The 25,437-nt window shown below is 38.3% G+C and overlaps 1 protein-coding gene and 1 long non-coding RNA gene across 16 annotated transcripts in view; one reads left to right on the forward strand and one right to left on the reverse strand.

Moving 5' to 3' along the window:
* Positions 1-25,437, forward strand: part of LOC111932129 (uncharacterized) — a 291,751-nt gene that overhangs the window by 8,779 nt on the left and 257,535 nt on the right. The window lies entirely within an intron of this gene.
* The window catches only part of B3GALT1 (beta-1,3-galactosyltransferase 1), a 174,999-nt gene continuing 153,170 nt past the window's right edge, over positions 3,609-25,437 (reverse strand). For 6 of the 11 annotated variants that reach the window (XR_015288955.1, XR_015288957.1, XM_086896799.1 and 3 more), the window contains 3 exons: positions 15,128-15,200; positions 8,988-9,026; positions 3,609-8,420 (listed from right to left, as the gene is read on the reverse strand). Coding sequence is in view for 9 of the 11 variants with exons in the window: in XM_086896799.1 (XP_086752925.1) it covers positions 7,211-8,191 (981 nt within the window). In the remaining 2 variants the exon portion in view is untranslated. The remainder of the gene's footprint in view (positions 8,421-8,987; positions 9,027-15,127; positions 15,201-25,437) is intronic. The other 5 variants (XM_086896800.1, XM_086896801.1, XM_086896804.1 and 2 more) reach the window with 1 other exon arrangement.

A 25,437-nucleotide genomic window follows, 5' to 3' on the forward strand; every position in this document is an offset into this window, starting at 1 on the left:
CCATTAGTTTTATCCCCATGTGTAGAAATGCTGAATCCAAGAAACAAGGCAGTAAATAATACTGCCTCTTAATGACCAATTAAAGCAGCCTATCATCAACCTTGGCATCAGCCGTGTTACTAATTCAAAGTACAGCTATGCTTAGAATAAAACAGAGCTTGGGAAGTTCAGTCAGCCTCATCCTTACGGAATACCACTCTCCACAGGCAGTAATTCCTCATTTCATAACCCATCCTGCCAAAGCGACGGGAAACACAGTACAAAGCCTTAGTGCACCTTGCGAAGAATGTCCTGAGCGGTCTGGGTTTTTTGTGACCTTTGTGAGGGGAGCTGGTGTCCTCTGAAAAATCCATTAACTGCATGCTTTTACAGAGCCTGGGGCTGAAGGCACCTGTGGAGAAATGTGCTGGTGCAGGCAGCTGGGGCTGAAGCTGCGGGTGCAGCTCTGCTGGAGACAAGACTCTGCATGGCAAAGGCAGGTGGGACCACCAGGGCAATGGGCACAGGGACACAGCAGGAGCCGAGGCTTCCCCGTGCAGGGGCTGGGCAGGGATCAAAGCCCAGGGTTCCTTTGCTGGGGAGCTCTCCTCGGAGGCACCGGGACAGCCGTTCCTGGGTTACCCCGCTCCCAGCTGGGCCTTGGGGCTGCAACTGCCAGAGCCACAGGAATGGGCGCACCGGGAAGTTTCCTGTCAAAACCTACCATGTCCATAGCTCCTGTAGCCTTGTAGACTTAGTGTCTGTTCCAGATGCTAGCAGAAGTTCATTTTCTGCTTTAAATGTGATAATAGTAAGATAAGCTGTGCTGTCTGGTGAAACAAGTCCAATAATGCAGTTTTTGATACCTCAAAGACAGGGACAGAGGAAAGTACTGCAGTGTTCAACCTTCATGTGAATACTGTTGTAACAGATTCAGATGTCTACTAGGAAGATATGAGGAGAGCAGAGGCAACAGAGAGCAGAAGCAGATAAAAAGGTTAAAACATTGAAATTGTCGAATAAAGTATACTTGATTAAATGGGAGTTAAAGTGAAACATGAAAAAAATGCTCTTTTGAATTCTGACGAGCTATCCAAGGTTGTGAGGAAAGGTAAAAGGAATAAGGAAAAAAAGCCAAACAACCTTAGATTTGTGATAGTGATTCTACAGACAGAGGCAAGGCAAAAGATGATAGATAATTTTTTCCCCCATGTACCTGACCTAGGAAATGTCAAAGAAAAGATTTTTTGAAGGAACAATTTCAGATGTTACTTGTCCCCTGAAACTTTGTGAAATCAGTTTGTCAGGTATTAGACAGTGTAGGACTGTAAACCTGTCCTACAGGTCAGGGCCCTCTCTTCATAACAACACTGTGTTTTTGTGGCTGGTTTGAATGGACACTTTTAAATGGGAGTATGCTGAGTTATGAAAAAACAGATGAGGAAAATGGAAATAACAGAGAAATGTAACAAACTGAAGCAGATTAAAAGCACAGAAGAGCAGAGCAAGGCTAAGTGACTTCTGTAAATCAAGGAAAAAGCTTGTAATGATGCTGTAGGGTATTCTCTGCTTCCCCCTTGCTTTTACTGCTATCCTGAGGTACTTAGAAGTCCCATTTATCTTTGAAGAAAGTTGTCATGTTAGGAAATACTCCAGAGAAAGAAACTCTTAAAGAAAAAAGGGATGCTTGATAGACACAGATATGGTAGGTGTTAGCCAGCACACCTCAGGCTTTTGGTATTTGCTTCACTCAAATAAAAGTTGTCTGCATTACAAAACCACTGTATTTAATTCTGTCCAACTTGTTAGGTAATGCTGCCTTTGCAGAATAAGTGCTCAAGAGTACATCTTGCATGACAAATAAATGCCTCCTGCTCTTGGCTCTTTCAGGTGAGGCAGAGATATAATGTAGATTCAGCTAACATGCAGACCTAGCAGAAAAATGGATTTTTTTCCTGTGTTAGGCAAGTCATCAGAGGAGATATTTGACACAACTTAATTGCAGAAATAAGGTACATTTTTTTTCTCCCCAGATGACCCCTTCCACTTCATAAATTCGTGTTTTTAACAAGAGAAAATTAAGCAGGTCCTATTCAGTACAATGTTCCGTGTCATATAGATCTCCTTTTTTTGGTGTGTTGCTGCTGTAATAGGCCAGCGTCAGCACTTTTAAGAAGGTTTTCTACATACTATTTTCACTTAAGGCAGTGCAAATTTCTCTGGAAAATCTATGAGAATCAATTAAGTAAATGAGAAAATAGAATGCTTGTAATTAAGATAATCAAGCTACATGAAATCTACCCTGCTAGTGCTAATATCTGTATATCTCTAAGCTGTCTATTAATTAAACACCATGTAAGTGTTGCAATTAGACTCAGGCTGCTTTGGTGGAAACAAGAGAGATGAAAACGATTGGAAGGGTTTTACTGTATGTGAAACTCTTGGATGCTTTAAAGCATCTCATTATGCATCTCATGGACTGTAAGGTTGCTGTGTTGCTGTAGACACTCCTGGGATGCCTGAGGACTCTGTTGCAGGCTTCAACTACTTCTGGAATAGATGACCCAAGGAAATAAACTTTGGTTTACAAAAGCTACATTTCTTCTCAGGGGTGGTGTTATTTTCCTGTTCATTTAATGAATAAGTTTTGGATATTGAGCTCTAAAGAGAGTGGAAAAGAGGTTAGCTATTTTGTTCTATGTAGGAAATTGCAAAGGGGAGAATGGGTGGAGATTAGTTTTTTTTATGTTCTTAGAAGAAAAGGGACTTTCTACTTTTGTGTTATTTTGTTTTTTGCTTTTGTTTTGATATGAGGACCCTAAACTCACCCAGACCTCCCTGAGAGACAAAACAGTATCTTAAGATATTTGTGTTGGGAGACAAAAGATATGTGAGATTTACTGGGTAATCTGAGTGTACTCAGACATTCAGAGTGATTCTTCTTTTATTTTCTGGCACTTTGTGGGGTGTAGGGGGAAGCAAAAGGCTCTGTCATGATCACTGTGTGTCTGTGAGAGGCTGGGCAGAACTCCTTCCCTCTGTATGGGTGACCCAGGTGGTCACACAGCAGCTTCAAACAACTTTATTGTGGTTTTATGAGATTGGGTTTTGGGACAATGTACCTTTTCTCCTGTGTGTAGAGTTGATGGCTGCAAGCCCACATGTTAAGACACCATGCAAGTAGCAGAAGAGCCATGCTGAGGGTGTCAAAAAGCTTTGCCTGGAATTTGCCTGGTAATTTGCCCATTACCTGGGCAGATGGGCAAACCTGGGTCTCGTTGGCTGGAGATGCCAAAGCAGCTAAATAGGACAGAGCAGACAATGAACCCATCTGCTACTTTGCCAGGTATTTCCATGGCTGCATTAATATTACTTCTTTGAAGTTCAGAATCTTCAGATGAACTATTATACCTGATCCAAGTGGACATCAGCTTGATGAAGTTGTTGCACAAATAATTAATAAAAGTAGTATTTTGTTTTGTTTATTCTTTTCAATTATTTTTTAAAAATCAGCTTTTACAGCACAATCTTCCTCATGACAAATGAGCCAATTCACTGACACTGTGTTTTCAGGTAATGCAATTTACATTTCTAGAAAGAAGTGAAGAAAACTTACAGGACGCCTTTCATTTTTCACCTGATTTTTTTTTTTTTATTATTATTTGACATTGATACAAAAAAATAGTATTTTGATTAACAGCTTTGCTGGAAATCCCACAAAACTGTAAATAATACATTAATCTAAAATAATGCACTCCTACAGACACTATAGATAAAACAATATATACAATTTAGACAAATAAATACATAAGTACAGCCAGCCATATAATGATACACCTAAATTTCATTTACTGTTGACAAGCTTTTCTAGTTAATTACACTTTTCATTTACAAATTGTCATTGCCATCTACATTATAAAGACAAAAAAACGTCAAAGAATCAAAATTGATACTTAACATTATTATTAGGAAATGTGGAAAATGAACCTTGAGGCTTCTGTTTAAATACTCTCACGGTTTTAGCAAAATAAAAAAGAAATAATGCTTTTGTGAAAAAATTCCTCCTAAAGAGAGGCACTTCCTCCCCAGCTGCTTTGCTCAATGTGCTTTTTTCATATGCATTTTGGAATAAAAATGTGATTACAGTCACACTTTCAAAGTGACTAGAAGCTAGCATGTTTAACCAAGTTGTCATTTGTCCCATGCCAAATGAAAAAAAATGACCTTTAAGTAATACAAATATTTTTTTTGATTAAAAGAAGTCTATTAAAAACATTTGTTTCGTAACAATATCCCACATGGCACAAATACTACTGTGTGGAAGGAAAAACTGTCCCTATGAGTAGATGTATTGCTCTATATCCATATTCAGTTTCCAATAGTGAAATTTATGAGCAAAGTGAAAACAATAAATATAAGTGTAATGAGCTAATGAAATCTAATATCAGAAAATTAATAGAAATAGAAAAATTAGGATTTTGTTGTGTTGTTTTCAATTCACTTGACAGCAAAAGAAAAAGTTTCTTGTACATTCAAAAGTTAGGGCACACATGCTTAAGGCTCTTGAAACACTGGACAAATATAATGCCTCACTCAGCTCCATGCATAACAGAATGCTACATAGCAAGCAGACTGACACAGATATACAGCTGAATACAGAAGAAAACGCCTTAGAAATATGTACATCAGTTTCAAGATGAACATTTACATTTCTGGTGAAGGCCTATTTATAAATGGCAGGAAATACACTATTTCAGGTATTGTTTTCAAGGTGTACCTTGCAATTATTAATGCAGTCTGCTTGTACTAGGAGTAGTTCAAGGCTACCATGCTACTTGAGCCCTGAGGTATCTGGATTGGGAGCCCTGCTGTCCTCCTGGTTACTAACCAAAGGCCACAGAAGCATCAGCAGAAATAAGGCAACCAAATCCATTTGTTTGTGATTCAGAACCCCTAAATTACTGCACAGTGCAGAGGGATAGCAGAAGTGATTGCAGCCTGTGGGTTGAAATCATTACAAAATATGTTCTGGGCAGGATGGCATCTGTGCTATCTGATTTACCCAAGGGCTGGGAATGAGTTCCACTCTCATTTCCAGTTATAAACAAGAATATTATGGGACTTGTGGAACGAAGTCTGAACTTACCAGTTTGTTATATTCACTGATATAATTGTACCTTGGAAGTTCTGGATTTGATAGGGCATAGCAGCTTTAACAAAGACTAGATCAACTAGGGAAGGATAACTCTTAATTATGCTGCAAGAGATTTAGTGTTTTTTATGGAAATTACTGGGGTTTTGGTTTGGGTTATTTGTATTTATGAAGGGTACACAAGCTCCCATTAACAGCAACTCCTAGGCTGACTGTTGTGTAGCTTCATCTTTAGATCTGACATAGATTTGCTTGAGATGGCTCCTGCTAGTGGCTTAAAAGCCAGGTACACTTTACCTTGTTTACAAATAGTTTCTTTTGAAAAGATAGTACTGCATCTGTGAACAAGACTAACAATTTGCTATGAAACGGCAAACCTTCTAGGATAGCATCTTCATTCCTCTGTCACTGTTGTAAAGTGCTGTGTACATCTATGGCAAAATCAGGTCAAAGTTCAAATTCTTCTTCAGCTAATTTCTGACAACTTTATAGACATTCTGAATAACATACAGACAACAATTTAGCATATGTTACACATGATGCCAGCTGCAATGAATGAGACTGTGTGCTGAGGATGGTGTGAGTAATCTACAGCTGATAATATATTTGTTTTTTTTGTAACTTCTGTGAGTTCTTCATTCTGAGTTATTTGCTGAGCAATGTCATATTTCACTTCCTTTTTATAAGGTGGTACTGAATAGAGATGGCCTGAATTTATCAGAGTTTTCATGACATTTCATAGACATATTCAAAATACATAAAAGCATATTATGAAACTTGGATAAATCTTGTGTACTTGATTTCTGTTGCATGTCCGGGGGATCTTCTGAGTGGGACATCAGTCCCACTGTATTGATTGGGATGAGCAAACTGAGAGCTTTAAAAGGTTTTTTAAAAGGCTAGAATTTGGGTTTAATAAATTTTTTAATAGAAATTTAATAATTTTCTTGAAAAGCCCTCTATTTTGCTGTGAAATTTGTACATAAATGTTATGTACTCTCTTGTCCAATCAACAGAAAATTGGTTGCATTCTTTTATTGGACTAAATTCCTCTTACTACACTATAAAAAATCTGTTAGAATCTTGTTCCTATATGTACTGCAGCAAAAAGTAAACTTCCCCTTAAAAAGCTGCTCTTGTTTTACTTGTTTTTAGGTAAATAGTGCACTGACTGATGTTAAAGAGATATGCTGCCTATTGACACTTTTAGCATTCAGTATAATTATATATTGCTATTCAAGATGTTTAATGGAGAATCTATTGATACTAATGACACACATTGCCTTGCTTTGAAATTAAAAGTTAAGATATTCATGCTTTTCTCATATTTTTAGAGATAGTTTTTCTTACATCTCCCTTGTCTTATTTCACTTACAGATTCTACTTAATTTTTAAGTTGTGTTACATATTTTATGGGCTATTTTAGGAAGTGTAAAGAAATGGGTTATTCTGAAACAATTTAAAGATATACCATTTGGTGGATGAAAATATATTTCAGTGTGTGGGTTTGTTTCTAAGGCCAGTGAAACTTTGATGTTCTTACCTGTCTAAATTCTGCTATTACACCATTAGTAAGCTATTTGGGAATTGCACACGTACTATAAAATACACGTCAAAGTAGGTATATAAGTTCAGTGCAAATGTAGGCTGCTTTATTTATTAACAAGGCTCTAAATAGAAACGGTTGTAGGGTGTCAAAAGAAGAATGAAAGTATATTTGTAATTTTTCATTTCTTAGAGCCTGAGTCTTATCTCAGAGGCTGGGGTGTGAATTGTTAAGCAGCTCAGAATAGTTTATTACTGTCCTTTTACACACGCAAGAATAGATATGTGCAATAGATGATAATATACAAAATCTGAGATTTGACTCTAGATCCTTTCAGTTGGCATAATGTCCTTATGAAAAAGAGCCTGAAGTTTGTAAACCAGTAGTCAAAGCGAGAATGAAAAATCAGTCATTAAAAATCCTCTCACAGTTAATATCCCACAGTTTAACCTGTAAATCAGCAGATCACTTAGTCAAAAAATAACCAAACTCAAACAAAATTTTAAAAAAAGGTATTTACATCTGTAAAAATCTTAGCATCTAAGATGCTTCTTGCTGGACATGTCATTCCAAATTCTGTGCATTTCTTCTGGTGTTATCTGGTGCACTGTGATCACCCTGCGGTACCTGCACAAGCTGTAGGCCATTTTCCAGTGATTGAAGCCACTGTTCTGGAAGGGGTGAATGCCCAGCTTCCGAAGGCAGAGTCCAACGTACACATCTTCAAGATGAAGAAGTCGGGTATGAAGGGAGGTTTTGTAAATCAGTTCTGCTACATCAGCTGAAAAAATGTAGCCAGTGCCTGAACAGAAGGGTGGGTAATTGCTGTCAGGATACAAATCTCTGGGCATGTACCACTTACTGCGAACATCTCTTATTGGTCCTCCATTTATAACATAACCTGTGAAGTACCTTCTCCTTGGCTTGGTGTTAGGTTTGAGCAGCTTATAAATAAGATTGTCCATATTTACAAAAATATCACTGTCTGTCTTCATAACGTACTTTGCTTTTGAACAAAATGTTGCTACCCACCTCATCCCCATCAATGTTTTCAGAGTGAGGTTATGGTAAGAGTCGATAAAATCTTCCACAATAATGTCATGAAAAATTTGGCTTTCTTGCTCTACCATTTGATTTAACACGGGATCTGCATTTTTTCCAAGAAGAAATAGTGTAGCGATTTTAATTCCTTTAAAGTTGTTCTCATCTCCCCACGTTTCTCGAATGGCTTGCCTTGCATCAAACTCTTTGTGAGTTGTACTGATGAGAATGACCAAGAATGGGGCACTCTTCTCACATTTGCTGGGTTCATTGATAAGGAAGTCAAAGGAATGTGGATTTATAGGTCGAGTTCTTATGTTGCCAAAGGAAACATTTTTTCTGGCTATGGATATGCTACTGACCTGTCTGTGGCCCGTGTAGGAAGAAGTAGGACGAGTTATACTTAAGTACCAAAGAGCGCTTGCCCAACAAACTACTGTCAAAATGTATAAACATGAGACCTTTGAAGCCATTGTTCCTCTAGCTCTTCTATTCCGTGTGATGAGCCAATAGCCTTTGTACCGTGAGTGCACCTGTGTCCTGGAGAGGCAGCATATTATTAATGAAACTTGAAAGTTCGATATAGAAAAGTAACTCTGTAATCATTCATGGATCTCAAATAGGAGCTATTAACCCTGATGATACTCAGCTTTTCTTCTTTTACTATCAGCGGCTTCCATTTCTTGTAATTTTCTGTTATTTCTGAAAAATATGAAGAGAAATTTTCCATTGTGGGATCATAAAAGCCTAGGGCACGAAAACTGAGCTTATATATGGTTGGCCATTAATAAGCTAAATGTCTTAATGCATTTCTCAGATATTCCTTTTTTTCTCGTGAGGTAGCAAAATGCAAGATAGTGTACTGGAATAGAGCAGTGTAACTGAAGTAATGTCTTTATGATTGGTAATTTCTCACTGATAGTTTTATATAAATAAGATAAGCATGCATAACATGTTGACCATTTAGATAATTTTAAAGGTATATGAAAATAATTTTATGCTTTCCAGCATTTTCTTGCTTCTTAGCATTTTTTCTGGTCAATCTTTCAAAATATGCTGTGGAACATTGTAAAATTATTTAAAGAATGAAAAATTCTAGGATCAACAGCATCTGTGGCAACTACGCACACAAATACTTAAAAATCTAATTTGGTCTAAATGTTAGTATGTGTCCTGCTAACAAGAACACATTTTGGTGGAAATCAGACAGGATGGAACTGATTGGGAAAGGTACAGAAGAGAGAGAGAGAGATATGTATACTGTCTTACCCATGTAAAGATCAGCGCTCAAGTAGCCTCCGTAAAAGTCTAAAAATAAATTAACACAGTTCAGTTATTCTTGTTGGCTTCCTTCTCCTCTCCCCCCAGACCAATATTTGCATGAGCAAACATAATTTTTGTGGACCATGTAAGATAAATCACAATGGCAGCTGAGTGATGGTGGTACTTCACTGGCTGGCGTGCAGAGAGTTGCCTGCCTGGACAGGGTTCTGGCACTGGCAGCCTTACTCTGGGCTGTCCCAGTCTTGCCTCTAGCATCAGGTAGTTTTGGGACTTTCCTGGATGGAGGGAATGTGCCAGCCCTGAACCTTCCATTGCTCCTGGCAATTTTTCTGGGAACCAGTTCTGTTTATCATCATTTTGTGGAAATGAGACAAGCAGCCTCAAGCCTGCCAGCTCAGTGCTGACTCCTCCAAGGCACATCAGTAGCTGGAGGGTGCCTGTAGGCTCTACCTTCTTGGTGTTGCTTCAGAGCTAAAGGACAGTAGAAGCATGCAACAGATGAGCTTTTTCCAAGAGTCTCTGAAATATTTACTTTGGATAGAACAACATATGTATTCAGATAAAAAGATAGAAGCCTTGTCTTAGAAATGTCCTCTCTGATTTCACACCACTGACATATTGCAGTCAGACCACGCTCTAGGCAGACCATCAGAATGAAAGGACTGTTAGGTACCCTGTGCCATTATTTCACACTGAGTTTTGAGAACAACAGAGAAACATCTGCTAAATCGATACAGGCTGTAATCTCCTTATAAATTCTTATAGCTAGTACTGTCCTGCTAGTCTTCATTACACGCGCTTTTAATTATTTAATGACCGGAACTAACATGCTGCTCTTCCCTTTGACAAAATAGGGTATTGTAAATTTTTTGCCTGTTTCAGAGCTTCATCACTTTCAATTGGTTTTGCCTTATAACTGGGGCAATTTAATGAGGTAGGGGTGATCTCCTTCATTACTTGTCACAGGACTCAGCATTTGCAATCTTTGCCCACCAAGCAGTACCAGGAAATGTTTGGGAGTAATATATTAAAGTAAGACCTTTAAATGCTCCACAGGGCTGCAGAACACAACAGTCTTGGCAGGGCAGACACATGTACATCCTTGTAAATAAATATGGTTATAATAAATAGATACACAGATGCTACTGTAGTGTCCGAAGAGGGGAATGTATCCTGCTTTAACAACCTGTTGTGATACAGTTCTGAGAAAGGCAAAACCCATCCCTGGTCTGGTAGGTTGGTTTTGTTTCTGGCTTCGCTGTGAAGCTCTGCTAATGCTCCCACTGGAAATGCCAGTGAGGAAAACCACCAAGTGTAAAAAGCCATAAAGTAATGAAGACACAAGAGTGTAAAGTCTAGAAAACTGTGTTAATAAAGAAAGAAATAGAGAAATCGTGGATTGGAGCTATAGAGAGAGAGATATGTAGGTCAATGTGTTTAATGGACTCCAGCTTTAAGGTCTCACAAATAAGTGTAATATTCTACATATGAGGTATTATTTTAGGAAACTATATATTGCATTATCTAAAATGTATGATGTTCTACATCTTTTCTTTCATAAGGATGGGTGCATTAGTTACTGTGAACACTGTGCAGATAGCTGAGGGGAAGGAAAATTGTAACCAATACCTCTTACAAACTGCAAAATTACATAAAATAGCTTTTCAGACCAGCAATGTCATGGCAATGTTATCCAATCTTGTGTGCTCTGAAAGGATTAGAGGCAACAAAAGCCTTACTCCATTTTGAAGAAAGATTCTGAGTTGTAGGGAATTTTTTTCTCAGTTATGAAATCTATAAGTAGCTGTGTGGGATGAATGCTTCTTATATTGACCCTTGGACTGCTCTCCCTTGAAACAAATTTATCTTTTCCTATTGTGTATCTGGTGGGGTTTTTTTGGTTTACTTTGCCTTTTAAAAAGAAAAATAAGAGTTGAAATGGTTTGCTTTGGTTTGGAGTGTTTTACACCTGCCCTGTAGAATTTTTGAACGAAGTGCAGGTGAAGGGGAGGTTAAGAGTCAGCAGGCTGTAGTTTTCCTAATGAGTGAAATTTTAAAGTTACTTATTTTTCAGGAAGATTGAGGGGAAGACCAAAATGAGAGCTCCCTCCTATTCCAGCTCTTAATAAATAAAAATTGATAAAGATGTAAAAAATAAAGTTCATATTCCTTCTTTACTTGAGCTTTATGCTCTACATGGTGAAGGGATTTGAAACAAAAGAGCATAAGCAAAATTGGCTAATAGTGTAAATGCAATACCAAATTAGTTGAGAACTCTTGGTCTGCAATTTAGGTGAGATTATTTTTTGCCTCCAGGACTGATCTCGCTTCCTCTTTGTAGTATCACAGAGGGGTTGGATAAATAGCTATGTTGTGTATTTTTTGGCCACAGGGCAAATGCTCCTTCAGATCATTTCTGGTAATAGTGGCCCTGCCCAGTAATTTCAATAATGTATAGCTAGCATGAGCAAGAAAGTACATAGTTTGATTAGGCAGGGAAATATGAACTAAGCAGTGAAATACTTACTTTGTAATGTTTTAGCAGCCAAGAATTTCAGAGGTTGCCAAATTCTATTATTAAAGATGACGCTAATTAATCAAGATCCTAAACAAGCACCTAACTCATGATTAGCTGCAACACAGGAATAATTCTAGGAATTTTGCAAAATTATTCATAGTACCAGTCTGTGACAGCAAACCTTTTTGTTGTCATGTGTTGTGACCTGAAACAAATTTACAGTCTTGTGGGACTTGTATATCAAGGATGTGAATTATAAGGAATGAAATCAGTGTAAAATTAATGTACTCAAATTATAATGAATTAAAAATTGTGTGTTAATTACTCATTTGGAAAAGAAGAGGAATAAAGCATGTGAACTAAGATCACTGTGATCAGAATAATGACTGAAAGCACTTCAATGCCCACATTACTTCCTTTAGCAGTTTGCCCAGAATATTTTTAACCACATCAATAGTAAATATTTCAAAAGTTGCCTTCAATATATAAGTGTGTAGCAAATTCATTTATATATTGTGTTTTAGTCCTGATGATGGATTCAGTATACGAACTCCTAAAAGTAAGGATGACTTTTTTTTCCAGTTGTGCTATGATCTTTAATTTGGTGTTGAAATTCAAAGACCTTCTAACCAGGAGGATATGGCATGTCACAGGGAGAGCGGAAAGCTTTTATCAGCTTTGGATTTTGTCTGTTGGAATAGACTGTATCACATTTGGGGACAATTACATCGGCAAAGGAAGTTGTTTCCTCCTTTCCTTTCTTCTTTGGACTGAAAGAAAGCTTTCTAGCAGGGCTTTAGCAATGTTTAAGCTCTTGGATTCTTGTTTTTAAAATTATTTTAATTCAGTCTGTCCCTTTTACTAACCTGGTAGTCATACTATAAGTAATGAAAGGCTCAAGCATTGAGGATAGACAATTGCAAAAAGCAAATGTTTAGCATTGTGTTTCCATACTGTGACACAAAGTTGTGCATTTAATTGCACTATTCACGACTCATGCTGTGCAAGCCAGAGAAGCCACCCATTCGGAGCACAGAAAGCTGTGCTGTGTAACTTCTGTAAGTAATTGTCTTGATGAGGACTGTATTTGCAGCAGACCTTTTATGAGCTGACTGCACATCAAGAATAATCCTCCAGATAATGAGCACATTTGAGAATCTTGTTAACTGTTCATGGGCAATTTTCAGGCAGACACCAAATGAGTTCAGCAAACATTACTCATCAACAGCAATATTTTGCCAATATTTTGGAATGCCGCTGTCTCTGCTGAGAGGCTGTTGATCTTTCTTTCAAGAAAGCCTGTCCTATGCAAGTGCAGTTGCATTAATGTGTCTGCATCACAGTGGATGCCCATGATTGAAGCCACAGCCCTTGAAGCCTGGCTGGTTGTCACAGTTGTAATCCATGCTGTGTCACTACTGCTGAGGGAGGTGCTGAGTGCAGGCAGTCAGGATGCTGAGTCCTGAGCATGACCCTGGGAGAGAAGCCAAGGGAGATCACAGGTGCTCATCCTGACACTCAGGAGTCTGTTAGGCAGAGCACAACTGAGTCAAATTAACACTGTGCATCTCTGGAAAATGTACCTTTTCCTTTCCCTGGAAAAAAGAGGGAATGTAGCTGCTAAATTATTTAGTAAATGTAAATCTCTTCTCATTTTCCCTGAAGAGAAATTTTTGTAAATTTTCTATGATCATGGCTTTTATCTGTATGTAGACCAAGATGCTGAAATGTCTTCACCATTTATGAAATCCTTAAATTACCTAAGGAAAAGTCTGTGATTATTACCAAATCTTGTTGAGAAGATAATTATACTGAACATTAAGAACACATCTACATGGAAAAGTAGGAATCTGTTATGTTCTAGGCTGTATGTTTTCATAGTAATTTCTGGAGGAAATTTTCAACAGATGGCACAGGTGATTTAGCAGAAAATTGCAACCTCCTTTCTGGGAACTTCATTTAAAGTTTCTTAAATATTCTAAATGCATATTCTGCCTGGGTATAATGGGTCTGTAACCAAATCAGTGGTGCTTCTTTTCTATAACATTGTGGAAGGGGGCTGTAACAGATGCAGAAGCCACAGTCTTGGGCTGAAGGGAGGAAAGTACAAGCATTCATTTCAGGTTCACGTTTTTTAGAAAAATAAATTATTTTCTTTAGAAGGGTCATAGCTGTCATATGTTAAAAGGGGCTGGTGTCCCTTCTCTTCCTCAAAAATAGGGAGGACAAATATTTTCTGAATCATCCCTTGTTCACATATATTGATGGTAGGCTTTGCCCTAGGCAGCACCTGGATGTGGAAATGCACATTTCATACTAATGGTTTTCTTTTCATGGGTACTGATTTGCAGATAGTTTTTATTGTAGTTCATCATTACATTGAAGAATTGATCTCTGGAAATAAATGTGGTATTTATAAATTATTTTTCAGTATTTACTACCTGCTCCTAATGTGAACAAAAGGAAAGAATGTACTGTCCCTTAGGGAATCTTACCAAAAGCTTCTATAAGGAAAATGAAAGTTAAGGAATTTTCAGCTAATGTGCCTGTGCAGCTGAAACTTCCCTATCCTTTAAAGAGCTACTGTAGTCTTTTAAGAGTTAAATGTTGTCTATATCAAAGTAAATCTGCCTAAGTGACTTCTCTGTATTTTCCACTTTAGATTTTTTCAGTGAACCTATCTCTATAAAAACAGGATTTTCTTTGTTTTGAAGAAGTGTTGAAACAGCCCGCATGAAACAACTAAATGGCAATTTTATTGCTTTTTTCTCATGTTTAAGAGCAAATCATGCGACTATTTTTTCTCAGCAAAATAATTTACAAGTGAGAAAAGTAAACAGTGTCCACCATGCCTAAGGTGTTAAGTAAAATTTTCAGTTGTAGACAATGAAACTGTTGAAAAAAATATTTAGGAATATTTTGATTTACAAAACCACCATATTTACCATAACTGAGAGAAATGGGATACATCACTTGTTAGGAAATGGAGCTTAGCATAAAGGACCATTCCTTGGCTGACATTGTATAGAGGTGGGATGTCAGTGTTGGTTTGAGCAGCTTTTCTCTCTGGCTTGGTTTGTGCATCAGGAGCATTATTGCTATAATTTCCCCTTCAAGTTTTGCAGCTCAGGAGGTATTTTCTATGCTGATTTTTTTTTCCCTGCTTTCTCTGAACTAACCAAGGGGAAAAATAACAAAGTATGATTTTGTAAAATTTCATATTCACTGAATATTGAATGTCATTGAAATGGGATTTTATCCCATTTGGCACATCCCGACATTACATTTTCAGTAGCCCTCTTACTGTTTTGGTCATATTTTAAACCCAAGTTTCTCTGTCATAAGCATATAATGACTGTGACCACTTAGTCACTGGTGGTATCACACGGCTGATTCCACATGGAGGGAGATGAAAGGACAGACCTGGCAGACACAAGGACTGTCTGTACAATGGATTTCTTAAGTTTTAGCAAATCAGCTGTGCTTGGTCAGCTACTAATCTAGAATAGTTATAAGCTACACCTTATCAACTCAAAATAATACTAGAACTTGAGACATGCCAGTCAGGTGTTTAGTCTTGCTGTAATGCTGATTGCAAGTGATTTACCTGGAGCCAGTGCATGGGAGTTTCGCTGCTGTCTTTAGTAGAAGGCGTTTTAAGCATGTATCATTTACACTAACTAAAAGGGAGAGAAAAGAAATTAGAAACAGAAAATGAAAGAGCAGAATATTTTAAAGCAATAATATTATAATTTTCTTTATCTTTACTTTTAAATCACCCATGAGATGTCAAGGGCCATATCTGTGCATTTTTCCCCATGAATGCTTTTCAGAAACTAATTTAAAAAGCACTTTGTGGCTTCATGTTGTGATAGGTGATTTGTGATTGCATCAATCATGTCCTGTTACATCAGTAATGTGTAAATTGCATCTAAGTATGGTTATAAACTGATGCAAATAACATAATTTACTTTGGGTTACCGTAGCTGCAACTGCTATTTTTTTTAGCTGTTGTGCTGTGTTCTAGTGTGAAATCTCACAGCAAGATTCCTTAGCTCATGTCACCACCGAATTGTTTACATGTAGTGAAAGTTCAGGACAAGAAAAAAAGAAAATGAGCTCTCAGTTAAAAAAAAAAAAAAATCAAGGGGGAAAGCCTTTAGAATTGCTTTGATATAGAATTTTTATTACTTGTGAAACAATTGCACAGAATTTAACAGAGTCCATATCTTTAATTAGCTTTGAGTAATAGTGTTTGAAATCAAGTGTACTGCTGTTTTTGTCTTAGCCTTCTTAAATGTCACTACTGTGTTTCCTTTGCATTTACAGTGATGCCTGTGAAACTGTGGTCTGAGTTTTGACACCAAGAATAGATGATAGTGGCTTTGATTATATAAATACCTACCCTAGTGGCAGTGCTTTTCTTACTTCATCTTTGTTAAAAAAGGAGGAGTAACAATTATGTGAAGACCAGAACATCTGAAATCACAGTGTCTGTGGTGATCATAACTCATCAAACTGGATAATGAATCTATTTGCCATAATTCACATGCTCTTGTGGGCATCAAAAATAAAATAGTTAAAGCTTTTGGATTTACTGGGAAAAATCCTAAAATAGTTTTGAGTTTGCCCATTAAGGTATCAGTCATGATGCTTGAGGAACTTGGATTTTAACTTCATCAAAACTGGGGCTGCTTCAGCCTGGAAACAGCTATATATAAATAAATTGTTATAAGCTCATATTTATAGTCAGTAACTGGAAGAATTCCCCAATATCTCAGGCATATCTGTACAATACCTATATTTATTGTAATTATGTATCTTTACAAGTGATTGTTGGAGAGATACTTCTTTTTAAGGCTGAAAAGTGGCTAGAATTTATGTTTTTTTCCCATTTCATCTACAGCAGTGAGACTAGAAAATTTTGTAACTAGTGAATTTAGCCGACCATATAATAGCATAGATTCAACTTCTCTGTTAAAGGAAAAGGTTGGGTATTATCAGATGCCAAACAAAATTGTTGGATACTGTGACACTGTGTCTATGTGGGCTTTTTTCTTTCTTTTCCCTGTAAATATTCTTTATGGTGAGGAGGTCTCAGAGCCTTGATCTGTCCATGCACAAATAGATTGCATTACCGTTTTTTTCATCTTTACATTACAGTAATTAATGTGAAGCTGTGTTGTAAATCATCTGTCCCCATGAGCTGTTTGTAAAGTCAAGCTTCAGGTTTCTAATTCCCATTGTGAAGTTGTGATAAATTTAACACAGGCTATTGCTTTTAAAATTGCGTGTCTCTCACAGAATTGTAACTTTAAAAATCCACAACCAACAAATTACTTTTATCTTCAACAGACAAATTACTTATGCTCAGATATGTGAAAAATATTTTCTAGACATACATTTTTTTTTTCTTCTTTTTGTCAGTTGATTAGTCATGATTGAAATCCCTCAGTTTATGGGGGCTCTCCTGGTCAGGGCTTTCTGAAAGCATTGTCTTAACTCTGGCAGAGATAAGCAGTTTCAGCTATAACAGCAGCCTGCAGCTGCCTGTGCCCCCTCCCCTCTGCTGGTCCCTGTTCCTTTCTCTTTGACTGAAGTGGAATTATTGCCTGGGATGTTGGCCCTAAATACCTGGAGTGGTGCTTTTCTGCGGGAGCGCTGGTGTGGCCACCAGCCAGCCTAGGTGCTCACAGACCCACTGACCTCAGTGCAGCTCAGGGCCAGCACTTCTGGCTCTTAGCTCTACATAATTGCCTTAGAGCAAAGAAACAGGTTTCTTTTCACTTTGTCATAAATAATGATAGATGAGGTTTTTCTCAAACTTAAATCAAAAACCTACTTTTATTGGGGATTGAACAAGAAAAATTTCTGCTGCAGACGAGGGACCATTGTTTTTGCAAAGCTGTTAACATTTGAGAGCAAGCTAGCATCACTCTTTCAGCTAGCAGATATGGAGCATTTCACAGACATAACCCCAGTCTATTTGTCAGCATTCAGTTTTCTGAAGCTTGCAGTTGAATAGATGGTTGAGCAATGTTACACTTAAACATTCACTCAACTCAAGAGGCCATATCTCTTGTGGCATGATTTTAAAATGGGCTCATAATAACTGGAGTTTTTTGGATGAATCAAATAAAGGAGTGCATGCTGTAGTTATTTGGTAAATATATATCCTGGTGAATCCATGGGAGGGAAACTATCCCCATTCTTCCATGATATTTCAAAAGTGCAGCAAATTGTGTCTTCACCTGAGACACAAGTTTGAAAACAGGCTGTTTGGTATCATAAATGGGTTGCTGCCTCCTTAGCAAAAGTGAAAACCCATTCTGGGTTATCAGCTATGCCTATCTAGTCCAAAAAATGTTTAATTTTCCTGTATCTCCTTTATGTAACAGTTCCCTTATGGAACTTTATCTCCTTTACAAAAGTTGTGAAAACTGTGTATTAATATCAGTGAAAGAAACTTGGTGTCTCTGTAGAAAGCAATCAGTTAACAGCTTGTCCATTTGTGCTCAGATGAGAATTTAACCTGACTCCTGTGAGGATTGCTAAAAGCAAAGATTGAGGAATTTTTCTTGCAAAGTGTTATTGATGAATAATTTGTAAGAATTTCTTTATTAATAACTCATATCCCAGCTGGGAAGAATATGACTGATAATCTTAGGTATCTGGTAAAGCAGCAGGAAGAATTGCATTTTGGTAAAGAGTAAATCTGAATTCCTGTTTCAACTTACTTTTATCACTTATGTCATTAGAGATGTCCTTCATATGTACTTTAAAAGCTTTCACTAGGGACATAAATTTCAAATCCCAGATATCTCTGTGAGCAGTTAGGGATATTAACTGATTTCTTACATCTTACGTCTATGGGCATTGTTAATTGTGGGTATTTGCAGTGACTGGTAACTAGGAAATTAGCTAAACAAACTTCTTCCTAATGTTTGTGCATATGTGCTTGTCTGTCTGGCAGTAAATGTAACAGGGGCCATTTCTGTGGGCTCATTATGCTGGTAGCACATTCTGCTTTCTCTTTATCGTATCGTGACTAAGGAAGCATAATCAGAACTTCCCAGAATAATTGGAAACTCTCCAGTTGGCTTCTCCACCTGTAATTGCATTGTCTGTAGTGGGCTGATGTATGAAGACTCATTTGTCCATACTAAAGGATTTCTCAGAACAAAGGCAAAGAACTGTTGTATAAAAGATGACCTCAAGTATATACAGGATTGAAAAGCAGGGAGAGCAGTCTTGCTCCTCTTTGTTGACTCTTACTGAACCTCCTGCTGTGGCACAGGTAAAGTGTGTGGTTACAGGACCGCTCCAGAGAGATTATACAGCATCTTGTACGCAGTGTTGCTCAGTGTTTTCTGTTCTAGCTCCTGCCCCTGCACAGGACACCCCAAGAGTCACACCATGTGTCTGACAGCATTGTCCAAATGCTTCTTCAACTTGGTCGGGCTTGGTGCTATGAACACTTCCCTGGGGAGAATGTTCCAGTGCTCAGTCACCCTCTGGGTAAAAAAACCTTTCTCGATACCTAAACCTCCCCTGACTCAGTTTCATGCCCTTGGGTCCTGTCACTGGTCCCGAGAGTGAAGAGACTGATGTTTGCCCCTCCAGTTCCCCTTGTGAGGGTGTTGAAGGTCACAATGAGGTTTCTCTGCTTTGGTGTCTTGTGCCTTGATTCTGATGCAGCTCAACAGACTAAATTGTCCTTGTATCACCCACTTTTCTTTGGGATGTGTTGGCGCCTGCTAGGATAGGAATGTAATGCACTACTGACAGAAATCAACTTTGTGAAGCAATAAACAATAAATATGTTCTGTCAGTATGCCCAAGGGAATCATATGAAACCTTAGTTATCCATGTGTTTGAGGCCAAGCCTAAAGGAAAAAGAGGATACATGAATATACAGTGTAAAAATATAGATTACTTCCCTTCACTCTCCATCTGTGGACCTTTAAGAACTCTATAAACACAAGCTCACTGAGCAGCTGTATACCCCAAGGAGGCAGATAATACAGTAATAAAATATGCCAAGCACTTTTAGGGTCCAAATCTTGATACATACCTCAGGGTTGTAAGAATTAAATAGAGTAGTTTTAACAGAGACACATTCTTCTGGGAGGCTTTTTCTTATAGAAACAGCATAAGATCAAACTCTCCTTTTGATAATTTTCCAGACTTCAGGGGTGCTTAGTCTTTGAGCAGAATCAGAAGAGATATATAAATAATGTGAACCTAGACCTCTGGAGGAAGGTGTTTGGCTCATAAGGTGGCTGGAAACAACAGGGATTCTCCTGAGCTTGTTTTAACTCTTGTCTAGGGCTCCCTCAACATCCTAAACCCTTTTCTCACTTTTAGCAGTCTCCTTTCAGCATTATTTTAATCTGAAAGATCTCTTGAACAAAACAGATTTTTAAAGCAGTCTGCAATCTTTGGTTCCATTTATTTCCTGGCTACTCTGATATCAAAGGCAACATGAAGCAAAAGTGAAGAGAAATGCAGTAAAGCAGCTGTCAGGCCAACTGTTGTGGGATCACACAGGCTGCAGAAGGAACCCTGCTTTGCTGTGTGACCAAGCGCTCAACGTGGGACAATGTTCCATGACACAGCCAGGGTCTGTCTCCACTGGCACTCTCTCCATCAAGGAAGAAGCTGTGCTCAGGTTCGTTCTCCTCATGTGGAAAAAGGTAGGGAACGTGACAATTGATGCAAACGTCAGTAATGCTTTGTCCTGTTGCTTGGGAGAAAAGGATTGACATCCTGGCACTCACAGGAAAGCGGGGCAAGAGCTGCTGGAGAGGCAGGTGCTGTCTGGCTAAACCCTCCTGGGTACACGGAGGAAGACAGGCAATCCTGCCTGGATTGCAAAGTGAAGCCTCCCTGTAGGGAATGGCTCAAGGTGAGAGGAAGACAAATGATCTAAGAGTGCAAAATTTCAATTTATTCTTTAAAATCCTTTCTTGCTAGATGTAATGAAGGGTAATGCCACAAAACAAAGGGATTTAAATAATTTATTTTTTTTTCCATGTCCATGTGGTAACAATGTAACCAAAAGCTACCCCAGTATTTTTAATGAGAATTTCACTGCTTTGTTATTCTTTCTCACTCTTCCTTTGTGTTTTTCTTTGAAACTTCCTTTGTGTTTTTCTTTCTCCCTGTCTGTGTAGCTCAGAGTGTACTTTGCAAAGATGCTGCCATCTGCCATTTACTTTCCTTTCTGAGCTGTGATCTTAGACATATATTTCATGGAAAAGGAAGTCAAGTGGTTGAGTTTATTTTCCTTTTGTGTGAACAACAATGCAAATAATTCCAAAGCCAGGCAGTAAGGCTGCCTGAAATGCCAACTGCAAATCACCTTTTCAGTGAGGCATTAATTCATTCTCTGAAAAATATGCTGGGTAAAAAATTCCGTTTCAATTCCTCCTCCTGTGCACTGGCTGGACTAATTAAATTCCATATAGCAAGTTTTTGAGATTAAGTCAGATAATTTTGTACTTTTTCTAGCCCTTATTCCAGATCATTTCCCTCTCAGCCCCTTGTTACACATGCCTCTTGCAGCAGACAGGGGAGCAGTGGCGAATGCTGCTGGACACATGGCAGGACCAAGGCTGCCTGTCCTTGGGGCAGCCTCTCACCTCCAGCCAGGACATGACCCTCCTAGAACTCAGGAACCCCTCGGTGGGCAAGGGGGATTAATGGTCCCCTCCTTAACAAGGAGAGTGACAGCAGGAAAAAGGGGCTCATCTTGCTCCTTCTCAACTATTCGTGCCTTGTCTTTGGAGAAGAGCACTTCAGGAGCTGAGAAAAATACTATGTGAGATCAAGCTGGAAGACATTTCTTTGCATCTGGGAAACTAGACTCAATGTCTGTAAGCCAGCACTGCCACAAAAATATCCATGCATTCATTAATACTTTATGATGGTTTTTAGTCTGATCAGTTCCCTGGTCAGATGTGCCTCATGGTCACACAAAAACCTGGATCAGCACAGCCAAGGGCCATCCTTAGCTTGAAAAAAGAGAATGAGGCAAAATGGGGCAGATCTGTTTTCATGACCACACTCCTGCCTTAAATGAGTGATAGAGAGCTGAGGGCCCCCCTTATTCCATTGGGAAATGTAGCAATAGCCCAGGATTTCCTTATACAAGAGTAGGACCAAGCACACAGCTCCTTTCCTCCTCTTGCATCAATTGCAAACAAGTAAAAAAAACAAAAAGCTTTTGCTTGCCTATTAAGTATTTAGGTTTAAATGTCAGCGATTACTGGAAAGTTTTGGAAAACAATTAAAGGACTTGTTGAGAATTAAGAAAAATACTTTCCCTTTAAATTTTTTTGTTTTCACAATACCAAATGATCCCTTGGATCCTTTAACTCTTGTGAGACCACTCTGAATTTAAACTGGAAACCTAATTAGATTTTAACAGGAAATCTGATCGTGCATTTAGCAGCTTTAAGGGGCATGAACAGAATAGCATTTGAGAATGTGCTGCTATTTTGAAGACTGATGTGATTTTCTGATTTTGACAGAAAATGAAAACATAGTGAGAGGCTGTCATAAGCCTCTGAATCAGCCAGATTCTTCTTAGAAGCCAAAGACATCTTGGCTCAGGTAGGCTATTCTCCCACACATGCCTTTGCCAAAACAGAGTGTATGCCGAAGCTTTTTTGCTGTTGTTTTTTTTTCCCCTCCAGATGGTGTAATAAGGGATAGACTGCTGGTTGCTTGCCAAGGGTTGTACAATATTGTGGCAAAATGCAATCCCAAGCTGCAGTTCTGAAGGGTAGCATATCAATCACTTACTCATCAGGTTCCTTTACTTCTTGCATGTGGGGTCAAACCTTTGTCATTGGGCCAAGCCTATTAACAAGTTTAGTCCAAATGTTTTGAGAGCGACACAATTTGATATGTTTCCTCTCCAAATGTTGATTAAAGTGTCCACTGCTAGGAAGGTAAGAGCCAATATGCAGCTAATCCTTTTTAAAAATCTGTATCTCAAACCTAAATTGCTAGATCCCTCAGGTCAGCTAAAAATAATAGTGCCTGTGATTTTGCTCTATACACATCTAAAGTAAAAGCAAGAAGTTACTTGATGTCGCAAGTTATGTGCCTTTATGGTTGTGGTTTTAAAGAGATTGAGTTTTTTTAAGTTTTAAAAAATTTCTTGCACTTTAATGAAGTTATAATAATAAATAGAGCTAAAGATGAGGATTTTTTACTAAAGGGTGTGCTCTTTTTCACCAGATGGATGCATACATCTTCCTTCTGTTGACATGCTTTTTCAAAATAAACTTGATATTAGTTGCACCTTCACTGGGTAACACAATGGCAGAATGATCTTCTGGCTGTCAGGTATTTGAGTGGGATTACACACATCTAGGAACAAAGCTACCCCCTGAGAGTAACACATATGCACTATGAAGTCACTGTACTTGAGAAAACTTCAAGTCTAGATAGGGTTAGTGACCAAAACAGTCGAGGAAGTCAATCTGCCTCATCATCCTTTAGGTGTAACTTTATTTTACACAAACCATTCTTGTTCTAGGTGTTCACTTGACCTTACAGCAATCCAATATACACAAAGTGATGGTGACATAAAATAAGTGCACAGGCAGTTATGATAACAAAAGCAATTTTAATATGGCAATATGCTGCCATTTTAAAAAACTACTACAAGCAGTCTCTCCCTTGTAGCTGGAGAGGGCAGGGTTGGTATTGAATAACATATTTATAAAGATTTCAGAATGACAGCATGTATGAAAAACACATGTAAGAAGATTGCTTTGCTATGAGTTATAAAACATAGCAAAAAGTTCTCCAAAAACCAAGATCAGTTTTTAAAAGTGACTTGACAAGCTAAGTTTGAGAAAGCTTGCTCTCCAATTTAGGCTGTTTGGAAGAAGCATGGATGAGATTTTTAGTATCATAGTGATATGACAACGGACAAAATCTACAATCACTCTCTAGGTTCCCAGTACACTGTATTTGGACCGCCAAAATATTTTCTTCCTCAAGCAATAACAGATTATTATCCTGCTGGCAGGAAATAACCTGTAAATTATATCTATATCTAGAACATATGGAAGAAAAGCCATCAGATAGTATCATACATGAAAAATTGGTTGCCTTGCTCTAATAACAAAAAGTTTAGGCATAACATCTTTTAATTTGAGAAATGATGAAACCAGCAGTGGCAAGAGTAACATTGCTATTTTCTTCAGGTAGATATATTAGATTGAGAGGTAGGTCATTTGTCAGCCACCCCTGTAGATAAAATGAAATGGCAGACAAAAGCATCTGCTTAGTATCACAAAGCCAGAAACTGCAGCACAGTATTCTGTGTCTGTATAAAAGATTACGTATTCTAAGACATCTACCTCTTTTTCTGTATACCTCTAGAGACACTGAAGAAGGCCTCAAATTTCAGCACGCTCTAGCATCTCAAGTTCTGGAGGGAGAGAGAGATTGCAGGGAGTTGTCTTATAAGTTGTCTTATACAGCTGACATCTGTATCCTTGACTGCCATTCATAAATTAGTCTCCTGTCAAATAACAGTGCCCCTAGGCACCTGCTGCTTACAGACTGCCCTTCAGTGGGACTGAGCAATCTTCTGCAGCATGGATTAAGCATTTTACAGTGCTCATAAGAAACCAATCTGAAAAATAGGTACCAAACCAATTATATCACCTCTGTTGGTGGATCTCCTTTAAGTTTTTTCAGACTTGCTCTGTGCAGTTCTTTTTGCAGTATATTTTAGAAATTGTTTAGCTATAACTTTAAGTGATAGACACAGAAAAGAAATGTAGTGGGCCATTTAAATTCTGCCTTTCTTTGTTTGCCAGTTGATCTTGAGTGCCCACAGAGCCCATTAAACTCATTTTGCCATAGCCTTACTTTTGACATTTGAGATTAAATGCCAGGGTATGAAAGAATTTTTTAAGGACTTATTTTTTGTTTCAATACAGCATTGTCAGGACCACAGAACTGTAACAGCTTGCTGCGGTGTGTTATTTCAATAATTTCTTCTTGCCTAGGGAAAATATTTCTGATTAGCGTACTTACTGTCCCTTTGTTACAAGGTTTATACAAAATTCAGCAGTGTTGCTGCAATTGAACTTAATAGGAGCTGTGAATGCTTGGTCCTGGCTTTTTCCTGTTGGCAGTGCTCCTCTTGTCTGATAAGCAACAAACCAGGATAACTCCTTTACCAGAGCAGTGGTGAATTTGGTGCTACAACTCTACAGTAGAAGGTTTTTCAGTCCCAAAACAATGCTTTACACGTGGTCTTCTCACCCACCCAGTTGTCATTTGGTCTGAAAGAGATGGAGGCTGGAGACCCTTGGGAGCTTTAGGGGCTGGTCCAAGAGTGCCCACCTGGACTGCCCTGCCCACAGCTGGCAGTGGGGGTGGGTTCAAAAGGAGCTCCAGAGCCAGTGTCTCATGGTTTTACCTCTCATCTTGGTTCTGGGGCAGCATCCCAGCACATCTGTGTTAAGGCCTGGGAATCTAATTCTGTATCTTTCTACAAAATACCCAGGAGAGTCCATTAAATGAAACACATTTTTCAGTGTTTTTTCATGCTCTGAAATGATCCAAAACTTTCAAGGCCAACATGTGGTAGAAGGGGTCTTTACGGTGTTTATATAATTGTGATTGTATGCAGCCTAATAATACACTTCCGGCTCTCCTGCTTGATGGAAGCTTTTTCTTCATGTCCACTGGCTATTAAGCAATTTAATGACCTGATGACTAAGAACAAGGTGATTGCAGAAATAGTCTCAGCCAGCTAAAAGTGAGCATGCATCTCTTTTGCTGCTCTACTTTCTGTCTAAATGGTGCATTTAATTATAGGCATCGCATTTGGGAGGACTTGTTTGGTTTGCAGCAGATACTTGACAATGTCATCTGGAG

Source organism: Cyanistes caeruleus, chromosome 7 (genome assembly GCF_971803275.1).
Source record: "Cyanistes caeruleus chromosome 7, bCyaCae1.hap1.1, whole genome shotgun sequence".
Taxonomy (NCBI): Eukaryota; Metazoa; Chordata; class Aves; order Passeriformes; family Paridae; genus Cyanistes; species Cyanistes caeruleus.